This window comes from Anabrus simplex, chromosome 3 (assembly GCF_040414725.1).
Source record: "Anabrus simplex isolate iqAnaSimp1 chromosome 3, ASM4041472v1, whole genome shotgun sequence".
Taxonomy (NCBI): domain Eukaryota; kingdom Metazoa; phylum Arthropoda; class Insecta; order Orthoptera; family Tettigoniidae; genus Anabrus; species Anabrus simplex.
Genome location: NC_090267.1, coordinates 361,700,553 through 361,714,004, shown reverse-complemented (window position 1 = coordinate 361,714,004; position 13,452 = coordinate 361,700,553). Strand labels below are relative to the sequence as shown.

The window sequence follows — 13,452 nt, the reverse complement described above, 5'->3', positions numbered from 1 at the left end:
AAAAGAATTGAAGCACCTTAAAGATCAAAATGCACACTGACATTTATGCACCAACTATCTAACTACTACTGTGTAAAATTTCACCTAAATCAGACAAAAAATTGTGTGATAAGGGATTATTTTTCTGAAAGAAATCATGAAGATTTTGCTAAGCCATAAAATGCAAAATAAAAATCTATGCAACTTCACTCACTTTAGAACTGTCCTGCACAATAAGTATGACCTTCAGACTTCTTTCTTCTCTCCTCCAGTGATATTTTCATCACCTTATTCTTTTCCCTTAGCTCTATGCTTTCACCTAAGCTCCTTTTCCCGTTTTGCTGTATGCGCCTTTGGCCTCGCTGGTGACTGATGTCCACAGCAGAAGTTGGTACTGGCTTCCCTCTGATGGACTGAACGACTTCAAGTGTTCTAACACACCCCATATTGAACTCGCTTACAGCACTCACAATACCAAGCTGAAGTTTATTCCTAGTAACAAATACTTCTTTTGGACATTTATGCCAAAGAACACTGTGAAGGCTCTCATTTGGATTTTGTGTCTTCCCTTTTGTGCACCTTTGTATAAGTGCATCTGATGCAAGTCTCTGATATGTTGGCATTATTTCTAAAACTACATCATACAGAATACCACCTCTGCTACTCAATTCCTAGATTCCTTTTGAAATCTAAATGAGAGAGACATAAGAAAGGGAAAGCAGCAACTGGAGGGGCGTGCCCAGTAGAGAATGGGACAATTAAATGCTAGCGCAGCACCATTTAAAGGAGGTGCTGTGGGCTTTAAAAATGGCGGCATTTAGAAAATGAAAGCATTTTTCGAAAGAACACACATCAGGGTATTTTTTAGAGTTCTAAACCCAATTTTGATATTTTCCTCGAAATTCATGAAATTTCAAAAGGCAACACACCGGAGATAAAAATCGATATTTTGGTGAGACTTTTTTAAATGACTGAAATTGAAAGGTTTGAGTTTCTTTTGTCTTGTCATGAAGTTATTCTGCTGAATTCAGACAATTTACGATGTATCACTGTAATAATGCTTTGTTTGCCTATTGTAATTTTACACTTAAATCCCATTTTTCTCCCGTAATATTCTGCCAAATGTAACAAAATTTGTATGGTATATGTATCACAGCTATATTAAGAAACCTGTGCATGGAATTTTTTATTGCAGAATTTTTTCAAGTAGTAGGGATTTTTTAAGTCCAAAATTTTAGAACGTAAAAATTACACAAACTTTAGTACGATATATCTCCTTATATAAATTATGTACAGAAAAATCGATACATACAGTAGTTTTTTTAAAAGAAGTATTATCTACCTAATTACGAATTTACATTAACATGTTATTTACAGTAAATTTCATGAAAAAATGGAATTAAAAATTTCAAAAGAAAAATTTATTTTGGAAAAACAATTGTATATGAAAAAATTGTTAGTGATATGTCTACTTTTATGCAGGTGACATTTTTATCTCCAGAGTGTCACCTTGAAAGTGATTGGTATTCTGTTAGGTCTACATGCTGGTTACACAAAGCACCCTGCTTTCTTTGTGAGTGGTGCAGTTGAGCACCGTCATATTACTGGATGCTAAAGGAATGGCCACAAAGACAGCAAAGACAGTGGATTGTAGGCTCGGGAAGCATAAAACAAAAGAGCCTGTTGGACAGGTCTAACATATTTTCACCTCCACTTCTCAAACTGGGGCTTATGAAGCAATTTGTTAAGGCTGTAAACAATGAAGGTGAATGCTTTCAATACCTATGTCGATTCCCAGGCATCAGTAATGCCAAAATCATAGAGTATTTTCACTGGTCCAGATACAGAAAACTTCTTTCTGATGCTAATGTTGAAGACTTTATGTGCACAAAAGAATGTTCAGCATGGAAGGCATTCTGGGATGTAGTCAAAAACTTTCTTGGCAACACAAAGGATCCAGATTACAAGCAAATGATGGAGAGTGCTTGTTTCTTTCCAAAATTTAGGCTGCAGTATGAGCTTAACATCTTACATTCAGATCTGCGCTATTTCCCCTAGAACCTAAGAATCCTGGCAAAGAGCAAGGAGAAAGATTCCATCAGGATCTAAGGGAAATGAAATGCAGATATCAAGGGAAATGGAACAAGAACATGCTGGTGGATTGCTGCTGATTGCTGAAGAGAGAGAATCCAACTACAGCTCACAAGTGAAAACCAACGCAAAGAAGTTTTTAAAAATAAGTCAGTATATCATAAAATTGAAACCGTGGATTGCTATTCTGGAACATGTTACCAGTAAAACAGCAAGTGCAAAGCAGTGTTTACAGATGCTTTTAATTAGTGTTTTTCTTCAAACACAGTAGAGTACTTATGTTTATTCTCATAAATATAACAGCGTAATATAGCAAGGAAAAAGCATTCCTTATGTGTGGTAATAGAGTGTATTAATGCTGTATTTTTATGGAAGTCTTACTTATATTGATTTTGTAAAGAAACCTGACCTGATGTGATAGAGAAAAACTGACTGGATCCAGATTCGGCATGCCTGAAGAATGAAAAATCACTATTTGAACATTATGCAATGATTAGGAAGTTTATATTTTTAGGTCTGTTGTGGCTCACAGTGGAAGAGCTAGATATTTGATTTCAAGTAACATTTACAGTATTCTGTAGATCTAAGAAAGGAAAAAATGACTAATCCTTTCGAACAGGCATCTAATTAATCTTATGCTATGTTCTGCAGTGTATGATAAAACTTGATTCTCTCTTTCCTTAAGTGCAATAAAAATTAACAAACCTGTCGAGATGGTTTCTGAATTGCAATTCCCAGTGCAATGGATGAGGCATGGCCCATAGAGCCGACTGTTAAAAAGTCTCGTTCATGACCTTGTTCACGAGCAACTCGATGTTCAAACAGTTCACGGGACAGCATTCCTGTAGTACTGACAACAATATCATGCTCCGCCAAAGAATCCACTATAACTCTGAGTGCCAATTCTCTTGTCATAGTGTACCTAAAACCAACCAGAGATACACAGATTAAGATGTTTATAATCCTATTAACTCACTTCTCTAATTCTTGTATTGCATGAATGGTTGGACTAGTGACAAAATTAAATAAATCCAAAACATAAGTAATGGTGTAATGGAATGCAGTTAACTGAGGTCAGGTAATACAGGAAATAATAGATCAGGAAATGAAGTCTTAAGGGATAGGCAGCATAAAGCTGGTGTTGCCATGCAGATGGACTGGGGAAATGCTGGCGGGGATAGAGTGCAGCGAGCATGGTTAGCAGTAAGAAAGTAGAATAAAGTTGTAGTTTACAAGTGCAGTTCTTGTTAATCAAATGTTATTAGCGTTGTTATTGTTGTATTCCCTCTCTTTGTAGATTAACCCTGTTACTTGAGAAGCAGAATAACTAACAATAGCAGAAGTAAAGAAGGCATAAGAATGTATACTAGTGCATGCAGGGAAAGCCTCTCTTATAAATATAATTCCTGAAGATGAAAGAGGTATGCGTATTAGAATATAAGTGCATTGTTTATTTTTGTAAGATACTAAATCAGTTGTTGAAGTGAAAATTATGTATGTACGAAGTGATTTCCTTTTACCTTGCTATAAGTTATGAAAGGATTTGCAATGTGTACAGGTGAGAATAAGCTTATAGTCTAGATTTCATTAGCTGATGATATACCCCTAGAGATAATCATTTTCATGCTCAATTCATTTATATTTTCTGTGAACATTTTATGTAATAAAAATAGGAGCACAGGTTACAATACCGTGGTTTCCTATTCTTAACAGTAAACATGAGTTCAGGCCAACAACCCATATATTGAAGGACTTTTTCATTGGGACACGTTAGACCCATGTAATCTTGATTAGACACCTGTAGATCCACATTTTGAAGGCTTGGATTTTCTTGTTCATGGCATCAGTTAGTGTCCAAACTTGAACACCGTAAAGGAGTGTGGAGTAGATGTAACGCCTCATTATTCAACTCTTCAAGTTTAGACTGAGGTCATGTCTGTAGCAATTTTTACATTTTAATGAAAGTGTTTCTTGCACATTCTATGCAGCATCTGATTTCTAAGGAAGAATCCCAGTCTTTACTTAAGGTAACCCCCAAGTAGCAGAACTTAGTTTCCCTTTCAACAGGTTAACCATTAACCTTGATTACACCAAGTGGCACGTCACGTTTGCTGATGACTATGTGTTTAATTCTTTTTTTTTTTTTTTTTTTTTTTTACATTAATATCAAGGCCAGGGTAGGGTCTGGCTGATCCAGTCCGCTACGGTAATAGAGTAGACTATACAGCCAGCTACTATGTGCTGAGTGTCAGCAGTAAACATGAGTTCACCGAGCTCGATAGCTGCAGTCGCTTAAGTGCGGCCAGTATCCAGTATTCGGTAGATAGTAGGTTCGAACCCCACTGTCGGCAGCCCTGAAAATGGTTTTCCATGGTTTCCAATTTTCGCACCAGGCAAATTAAGACCACGGCCGCTTCCTTCCCACTCCTAGCCCTTTTCTGTCCCGTTGTCACCGTAAGACCTATCTGTGTCGGTGCGACGTAAAACAACTAGCAAAAAAAAAATGTAAACATGAGTTCAGGCCAACAACCCCTTAAAGGGGACCAACGGCGTCGGGCGGATGAGTTCTGTTACGTGGGGTGATGTCCCCTCACTGTAGGAAATGACACTGGAACCCATCAAGCAGTGTCTGTCCCCAGGTTAGGGGCGCCTGCAGAAGGCATCTACTGCATGTTGGTAGTAGCCTCATCACCTGCTGGCAGCAGTTCTAAAATACCTTTGGGAGTGGTGTACCCAGCGTAATAACAGCCCAAAAAATGAGTGCAAATACGGTGCGGCCTCGTAAAATGCTAGGGCATCCCCTGCAAGCGACGCACGGTTCTTCATATACTGGGGGAGCTGTGAGAAGTGGGCAACCAATATTCACAATATATCCAAATCTGGTCAGTCGGCATCCTAACCCTGACAGACAAGACCAAAGAGCTGACAGAGTTCATGAAAGAGAAGAACATATCCATCCTTCTTAGTGAAACAACATGGAGAGGAAGAGGGGAAAGAAAACTGAAGGAAGGGTACAGGCTGTTTTACAGTGAAGGACAGGATGCAGGAAACAGATTAGGAATGATCATTAGAAAGGATGTCCTGGAATATGTGGAGGAGGTGAAGAAGATCAATGGCAGAATGATAAGAGCAAGGATACAGTTTCAGACAGGAACACAAGTTCTGTTCCAAGTAGGTGCTTCACAAAATGGAAATAAAGAAGAGAATCAAAATAATTTCTTGAAGAAATGGAGAAATACACAGAAGACAAGGAATTAATTATAATGAGAGATCTGAATGCACAGGTAAGAGGAGAGAGACTGGAAAGCAGTGGCATGGCATGAATTAAAAATATTAGAACGCTGTAGTTTATACACCCTAGTGTTAGAAATATAAAGTGGTCACCTTATCGAATGGTGCTCTTTTTAAGTTTAAAGGTGGGCAATGAAATCAACAGATAAGAATATGCCTTCAGCCTAGCCATTTTAGGGTTACTGAAACATTCTCATTCAATATGACACATTTTTGCACATTCTCATCAATGAAAGCCTCGGGTATTAGGTTCTTTACATTTGCAATTAATTGCAAGTTGTATTTAATTATACCATGCATTTATATCACCTACTGACTCCTGAAATTTAAACAAAGTCTTGACGTGAACAAAACATGCCTTGTAAACGCACAACAGGTATGCAACATTGTGTCATCCATGTACTTAATCAGTTCCCTTGCACGATTTGTGTTGTTGTAGTCCCAGTGAGAATGTTTGTCATCAATTATTGCATTAAAAACTTGGTACTACTCATTGAAATATTTAATCATAGTTGTGATGGCCCCTCAAGTGAAAGTTCCATCTTGTAGTGCAGGTCTGTGGCAACTTAAATTCCTTTTCAGTAAGCAATACGGTGAGCTTAGATGGGTTGTTGAACAAGAACTCTGAAATGTCGTTAAATCAGAAACAAACATACTTGTTTTATTGTTTTTGAACCATATAAAAGCACTAGATTCAACTGGTGTGCATAGCAGTGAATAAAGATTGCGTGAGGACAAAACTGTGTAACAATATTTTGGAAGTTCTGTATTGACGGTTATCACTTTACAAATAAAAAGTATTTATAAAATCCTCCTTATCAATACAAATCAAATCATCTGTTAGATGGAACCGAGTCTATACATGTTTCAGCCTATTTTCAAGGCCATCTTCAGCAGCAGAATAATGTTTACATAACACAAAACAAATTAAAAATCTTGATGAAGTGAAATGAGAATGATCATGATTAATGAATTTAAAAACATATTGAGGTACAAAGTCCTCTCATCTGATAGGTTGTTCTTGATTGACAATTAAAACTTGCTGACTGCTAAAATGAAGCACTGTGCTGGACAGTGTAGTGAGACCATCAATAACTTGGATTAAAAAGTGTGTAACATCTGTAAAGAGAAAAAGAACTATGAGTGGATGAAAAACAAGTCACAATATTGTATGAAAAGAAAACTCAATCGACTTAGTTGTAATAAAAAGTTGTTGTCTCGAGTGGAACGACCTTGTCAGTCTCAAGTCACATTGACAACTAAGCTTGTGTGTGGCTTACCGTGTGTCCGTGCTGATGCGGTTGGGTGGGGAAGAGGAGAGGGAGGGGTGAAGGTGGAGGGATGAGGTGAGTCGGGGGAGGGGATGTTGAGGGAAGGGCAGGTCTTGTTCTAGAATGTTGGTAGTGAAATTCGTTTTTTATTAATAAATTATTCACAGAAGAGCAGAACAAAGGTTTCCAATAACACATTTTTCTTCTCGTTGATTTCATTTAGGTTGTGCACGGGATTGTTATATTGGTCAATATCTATATAAATATTCTCCAGTATATTGAGTAAGGGACCTTTCTGTTCATAGTGTAAGATCTTTAAATCTTGGTCAATTGATGTGTATTTGTAATTTTTCTCCCTACAATGTTCGCTCATGGCTGAGTAGCGGTTGTACTTGTATTTTGTATACCCGTTTGTTAGCCTGCCATTACCCAGCAATAGGGTTGCCAGATGTACGGTTTTGCCCGGAACAATACGGTTTTTTCTCATTTTGTTCCGCGTACGGTGCACTATTTAAACCGTACGCCCAATGTTCCGTTTTTTAAATATCATGGTTTAGACAATAGTATAGTATCAAAAACGTACGCGGTTATGGTCAAAATATTCTGTATTCTGACCTGACCAATGATCAGCCATCACAGTTGAGAACAGCGCTTCTGGCAGAGTTCTAGCGGTACTAGCGGGCATGCAGTCTCCTCCATTATATATATCAGTGGTTTAATTGGTCTAGAAAAACTGAAGAACATTTTGATGGTACTTACGTTTGTCTAAAGTAAATCTCCATCGAATGCATATACTGAAAGAGTATTTTCAGTAATGGCAATAAAATGGAGAGATGTCAGAAACAGATGCTCAGGCAGATACAATAAAAATGAACTTCTTGTGTACTTCAACTATGATGACAATTGTAAGGAAGTTCTCAAGAAAGTTTTGTTGAATAAGAAAGTGTTACAAATTGCTTCTTCAAACGGCAAGTACTTGTAAAATGTTAATTTCAATGTAAAGACTAACGCACTATTAGTTTTTAATAAGTTAAGTACCTACATATTTCATGCTGACGCTGTTATATTATTAACGGTATTTACTTGTTAATATATACCTCGTATTTTCTCTTAATTATCGCTATGGTGTCTTAATTTAGCGCTATATGGCAAGGAAATTGAAGTGTTCCTTATTTGCCATCTGGAATCGAGCGACTGTTCCTTATTTGCCATCCGGAAATCTGGCAACCCTACCCAGCAACCATCATAGGTTAGACTTACATCTTTATTTTTATCTATATTCCACTCTTCCAAAACCATACCTGCCAAACCTGCGCTACTTTTATCACTCATGACATTGTAAAAACTTATGAAACTTTTTTCAATCTTGTCTTGAACACAGTACTACTAGTTTCCAAGATCAGCTTGTATATCTGGTACCTATATTGACATATGATCTGGAAGCAGCAATGCTTACTGGATCAACAAAGAGTCATCTTCAGGCAACAGTAATGAAGTTCCTGTGTTCTTGCCTACAAAAAACATAAATGGATAAAAAAAGAAATGTGAATATCTGACAGCAATTTGGATTGGAAAGAAGCTTGCTGGAGATCCTAGAACTGAAGAGATTGCAATGGTATGGTCACATAAAAAAACGGATCCCCACAGGACTCCTCAAACATACCCTGACCGCAATGTTCGTGGGAGGAGACCAAGAGGAAGACCTCGTGATGTGTGGGAAAAGCACATTTTCAAGGACCTTGAAATTCGGTATGTAAACTGGCGTTGCACTAATGAACAACATCTGTGAATGGATAGTCAAACTGGATGGAGGCTTGTATACAACCGCACCCAGCTTGCTGAAGCGAAGAAATTATGATGATGAGTAAGGATTCTGATAAGACTGCAATAATTAGAGTATGGTTTCAGTACATGGGACCCTCGCCAGGATTACTTGATTCGAGAACTGCAAAAAGTTCAAAGAAAAGCAGCACTATTTGAACTGTTGGAAATATTGCAAACTTTGGGCTGGGAAGACTTGGAAGAAAGGAGACGAGCTATTGGACTGAGCAGTATGTATGTATGTATGTCATATGGAGAAATTGCACAAAACAACATTAGTAGATGAATAAGGTTGAGTAGTTGGAATTCAATAAGACATACTGGAGCAAATATTCATTTATAGGAAAAGGAATAATTTACCAAGGGAGATGTTTGATAAATTTCTAAATTCTTTGAAATTATTTAAGAAAAGACTAGGTAAACAACTGATAGAGAATCTGCCACCTGGATGACTGCCCTAAATGCAGATCAGTGGTGATTGATTGATTGATTGATTGATTGATTGATTGATTGATTGATTGATTGATTGATTGATTGATTGATTGATTGATTGATTGATTTCTATGTTTTTTTAAGCATTTCTTGGCATTTATTAACCATCAAGGAACCAAACAAAGGAACCACTGTAGTGTTGCAAAAAAAAAAAATGTTCAGTAATACCAAAGCTAAATAATTTGGTTTAACCATAAATATAACCATAAACAATACTACAAAATTGATATTTACACTTGTATACCATTTGCAGATTTTGAAATTATATCAATACGAGCTGTAGTACCCATGTACAGTACAGGTTAGGAATGGCTACACTTTAATTTTGTAATTTTCACTTAGGCCTACATCACATGCCCGTTCACAATTTCATGTTTCAATCTCATGTAATAGTGCCCCAGAATTTAGCATATATCACCGGGATATTTCAGAATGGCTGATCCTGAAGGTAGGTTTCTGTGATTGAAAGCATAAATGCCATTTCAGGATTCAGGAACATCCAAAACTACACTGGACATGCAAGCACACTTGGCCGCATGCTTGAAATGCTCCTTCAACATATTAGGTAAAAAGCGTAATTTTCTGGCAAACTGGAGTTACAAAGAAAATGTTCTTGAACATTTTAACAGGAATTTTTATTCTAAATTGTATATGTATGCTCCTTTTGTTTGTAAGATTAACAGTTCACCTGTTATTATGGTTTTCATTGGATAAAGAATGCATCAAAGCACAGAAAAGCATTTTCTCCTAAAAACTGTAAGAGTTTAGGGAGAAAATCCATATAAACATTTTTGTAAGAAATATAATTCTAAGTGTACTGATAGGTTCTCTTTCTTAATAGAACTACTGGTTTAGGCACATATTCAGTTTAAAAGGCCTCAGGTATACATTTTCCTCTACATGACCTCACATTTTCTTTTGCTGCATGGCCCCCTTAAGAGACAGTATAATAGTAAGTACCCATATGTTAACAGAAGTTACTAGTTTTAAGTTTGCCAAATTTGAGCTTGATTGTTCTAGTAGTTTTTACGTGAAAGAAAGACAAACAAACAGACCAACATTCAGATTAATTAGTAAGGATTAAGAGATTCCATCTTCCAAATATTGCTCAGCAATATTCTTCAGCAGAGTGGATCAATTTTTAAACCTCAAAAGAAGTACTTCTGAACTGAAATTTATGTAATCTAGTAAGTGATGATAAGAGACAGCAAATTAGACTTGATGAACCTTTCATTAATTTAGGCTGATGATAGCATAGTGAGAGAAATTAAATTATAGTATCAAGGTTTAGTAGTGCTAATGCAAGAAGGAACTTAAATGAGTTGAATATATTTTGCCTTAGATTACTTACTTAGATGGTGAAAGTTTCAGTTTATAGGGCAGGAAGGTCTGTCTTTTAACTAACAGAGCATATGGACTGTTGTACTTCTCCATATGCTTTTTGGCAGTTTGTAGAGTTTTGTTTGCCCCCTCAATGTAGTCTGGGAGTATGGCATACTGTATACCAAGGGAATCTGTTAAAATAAAACACAAATATATATTTTGTAAGTTTTTTCCTCTCAGGAATGAGACAGCTAGATAAAAGGAATGTCCGATTTGAGTTTTCTTTTCTAGCTGGGAAAATGTAATTTACCTAAGAATGACAACTAAAGCTACATAATGGATAAAATCTCATTTTCTTCCATTGTATTTCTATTTTGTAGTACTCTCAGCCATTGCTCTAAATTTGGGAAGATGTTAACAACATATATTAATGTTATAATTTTAATTTTAAAATTTGCAAGATCTTTACATTAACTGAGCCGACACTGAAAAGTATGGCTACCTTCATAACACATTTTCTCATTTATCATTCAACTTTTCTATTCTAATTTCCTTCCTGACATCTTCATTTCCATTTTGTATTCAGGCCCTGAACAGTCTTCAAACTTGCTACATACAGTTTACAGAATATCAGTTCAAAGCGGGAACTTACCAAAATTCTTTATGATGAGGAACACAAGTAAGAACATGTACAAATGTAACTTTAAAGCTTTTCAGTCTGTTTAATATTAAATATAACACTAAAACATAGGCCTGCCTCTAAAAAACAACACTCCATCATCTGATTTTGTCAAATCATCAAATATAACTTTTTATAGTATTATTTACCTCAGTGCAGTCACCTGTAGACTACAGTTACACAAGCTACCTCCTTATCTTTCTTAGGCTTACACCTTTTTTGTTTACACTATAACCAAAGGTTTTTCAACCTCACGCTCCTTTTCAGCCATTCATCTGCCGAGATGTTCTGTGGTTTTTGCAGGTTCTTTCTCTCAACCCTGGAACTTTCTTTCTAAGGATGATCCTTCCCATTATGTCCCCTGGTCTTATGTCATTTACTTGCATGTCTTTGTGCACCTCCTTCAATCAGTGGGGATAAGATTTTCATTTTTCCTGGAAAGTGAGCTATTTGTGGGCTAGTCTCTCAGTGTTCAAAGTTTAATCTTCGTTGTTTCATAACGGTGGTGATCTTTTCAACTCTCACATACAGTTCCTTCTTTGACCTCATGTGGAAGACAAAACTTTTTCTTAGGATCCAAAATCTTTCTGAGGAACTTCCTTTTCTTTTTTGTAAATTATTATTATTATTAATTGAAAAATGTTTTAAAATGTTTCTACATACAGCATACTAATGAAATTTACATGGGTGTCAAATTAATACATACACTGTGAGTGGAAGCAGAGTTTGAGCACAAGTTACTTTTTTACACAAGAAGTGGCTCTGCCCTCACAATATATACAACCATTAATGTACATTGACACAAATACAGCTAATACAAAAAGATCTTAATTCTAAAAATGAAGGTGAGATGGTTTAGACATGGGGGAGAAGTGGGAAGGATAAAGTGGGAGAACAAGATAAAGCAGTTAAGTAGTGAAAGAGGAGGGGGAGTGAGGTTGACTGAATGCAGGAGTGACATACCAGTGTTCACTTTGGTTTCAGATGAGAGGTCTTAGTCTCACCAGGAAGGGAATTGTAGGTGTGAGTAACTCTAGGGTAGTATGTGGTCTGAAATGCTGATGTGTGGGCCTGAGTATTGTATAGTCACTCCTCGCCTGCAAGCTGCATATCTGTATCTTATCTTATATACTGTAAATACTATAGGGGATCAGTATTGTAGGTGCCAGAAAAACAATTTTTTGATGAACATAAGGTCAAAAAGTTTAAATGTTTCTTGTATGGGAACAATGGGTTCTTTTGGGGTTTTGAAAGTGTTCAAGATTTTTATTTTTTTGATTTCTTTTTGAGTTTCTTAATGTTCTCCTTCGAAGTTTGTTGCTATCCAGAGGTTCCATATGTAATTATAGGTCTGTCAAGAACAAGATATGCTGCGCTCTTGGTTGAAGGTGTGCACCGTCTCAGCTTAAAGGCCTAGTAAACTCATGAAAATCAATTTTTTTATTTTAATTAATTCAGTTAGATTTCGTATAGAAGAGTGGAATGCCAAAATTAGAACTTAAAGATCTCCATTAGCTTGCGAGATATGAAGATCCTAAGTTTTAAGTAGGCGACAGCGTGGCATTGTTGCATTGTTCTCTGTGTCAGCATGTTGTTTGAATGAATAGTCTTGTCCAGAAAAGTGAAGCCTTATCAATTTGAACCAAAGTACACAACATCTCGACTAGAAAACGAACCACCGGCATCTGTTATTTTGGAAAGGCAGGGAAACACCGATTGGTGTAAGTGCGAACATTGTGAAGCAATGCTCACTCTGCTGTAAAGTGAGTGAAACAATGAATGAAATGCACGGAAATGTGACGTGTATTGTTTGGCACAAGAACTTTTCTAATGTGTAAAGACTAACTATGAAAACTCATGCTAACTAGTGATCCGTAGCCTTTTGCCAGTTTGTGTACTTGGTCAATTCATGGACTTCTTTTGGAAGAGAGAAGTTATACCATCTTGTGTAGTGAAGCCAATCTGAGAACAGTATCCCCAAGGATGTACACAAGTAGGATTCCAGTCTGCTGAGGGACAAAAACTGGAATACATTCATTAATAACAAATTTAAAAGTACATTTTGAATATTTCAAATTACTTTGTAATATATGTAGACGTATGCTTTGCAACAGGAACAGATTTCATTCCCATCATATTTAGTGCAGGCATAGAACCTGTTTTTTGATACATGTTTTCTGTTTTGTCTCAGGAGTTCGGCGTTATATTTAAGTGATAGTTCATAGTCTTGCTCTCTGAAATGTGTAGAGCATACAAAATTATGTCGGGTTGGTGAGAAATTAGCGTGACTTAATTTTTATAGTTAAATGCTATATCTATGGAGATTTCTCTCAATTGGGAAATCTGTGAAAACTTACACCTTTCTTTGATGTTTCCAAAGTGCTTGTGTGGTTGCAATCGTACACAACACTGTAAACCATGTTTTCACTTAGAAATCATTTACAGTAGTTAAATATGCCGAACCAACAGTTGCAATGTCTGATTCTGCTACACCTACTAATAGTG

General features: G+C 36.5%; 1 protein-coding gene across 6 annotated transcripts in view; it reads right to left on the bottom strand.

The window, feature by feature from the left end:
- Positions 1–13,452, bottom strand: part of LOC136866376 (phosphonopyruvate decarboxylase) — an 83,582-nt gene that overhangs the window by 24,403 nt on the left and 45,727 nt on the right. For all 6 annotated transcript variants that reach the window (XM_067143269.2, XM_067143268.2, XM_067143271.2 and 3 more), the window contains 2 exons: positions 10,297–10,459; positions 2,776–2,992 (listed from right to left, as the gene is read on the bottom strand). In XM_067143269.2, the coding sequence (XP_066999370.2) occupies positions 2,776–2,992; positions 10,297–10,459 (380 nt within the window). The remainder of the gene's footprint in view (positions 1–2,775; positions 2,993–10,296; positions 10,460–13,452) is intronic.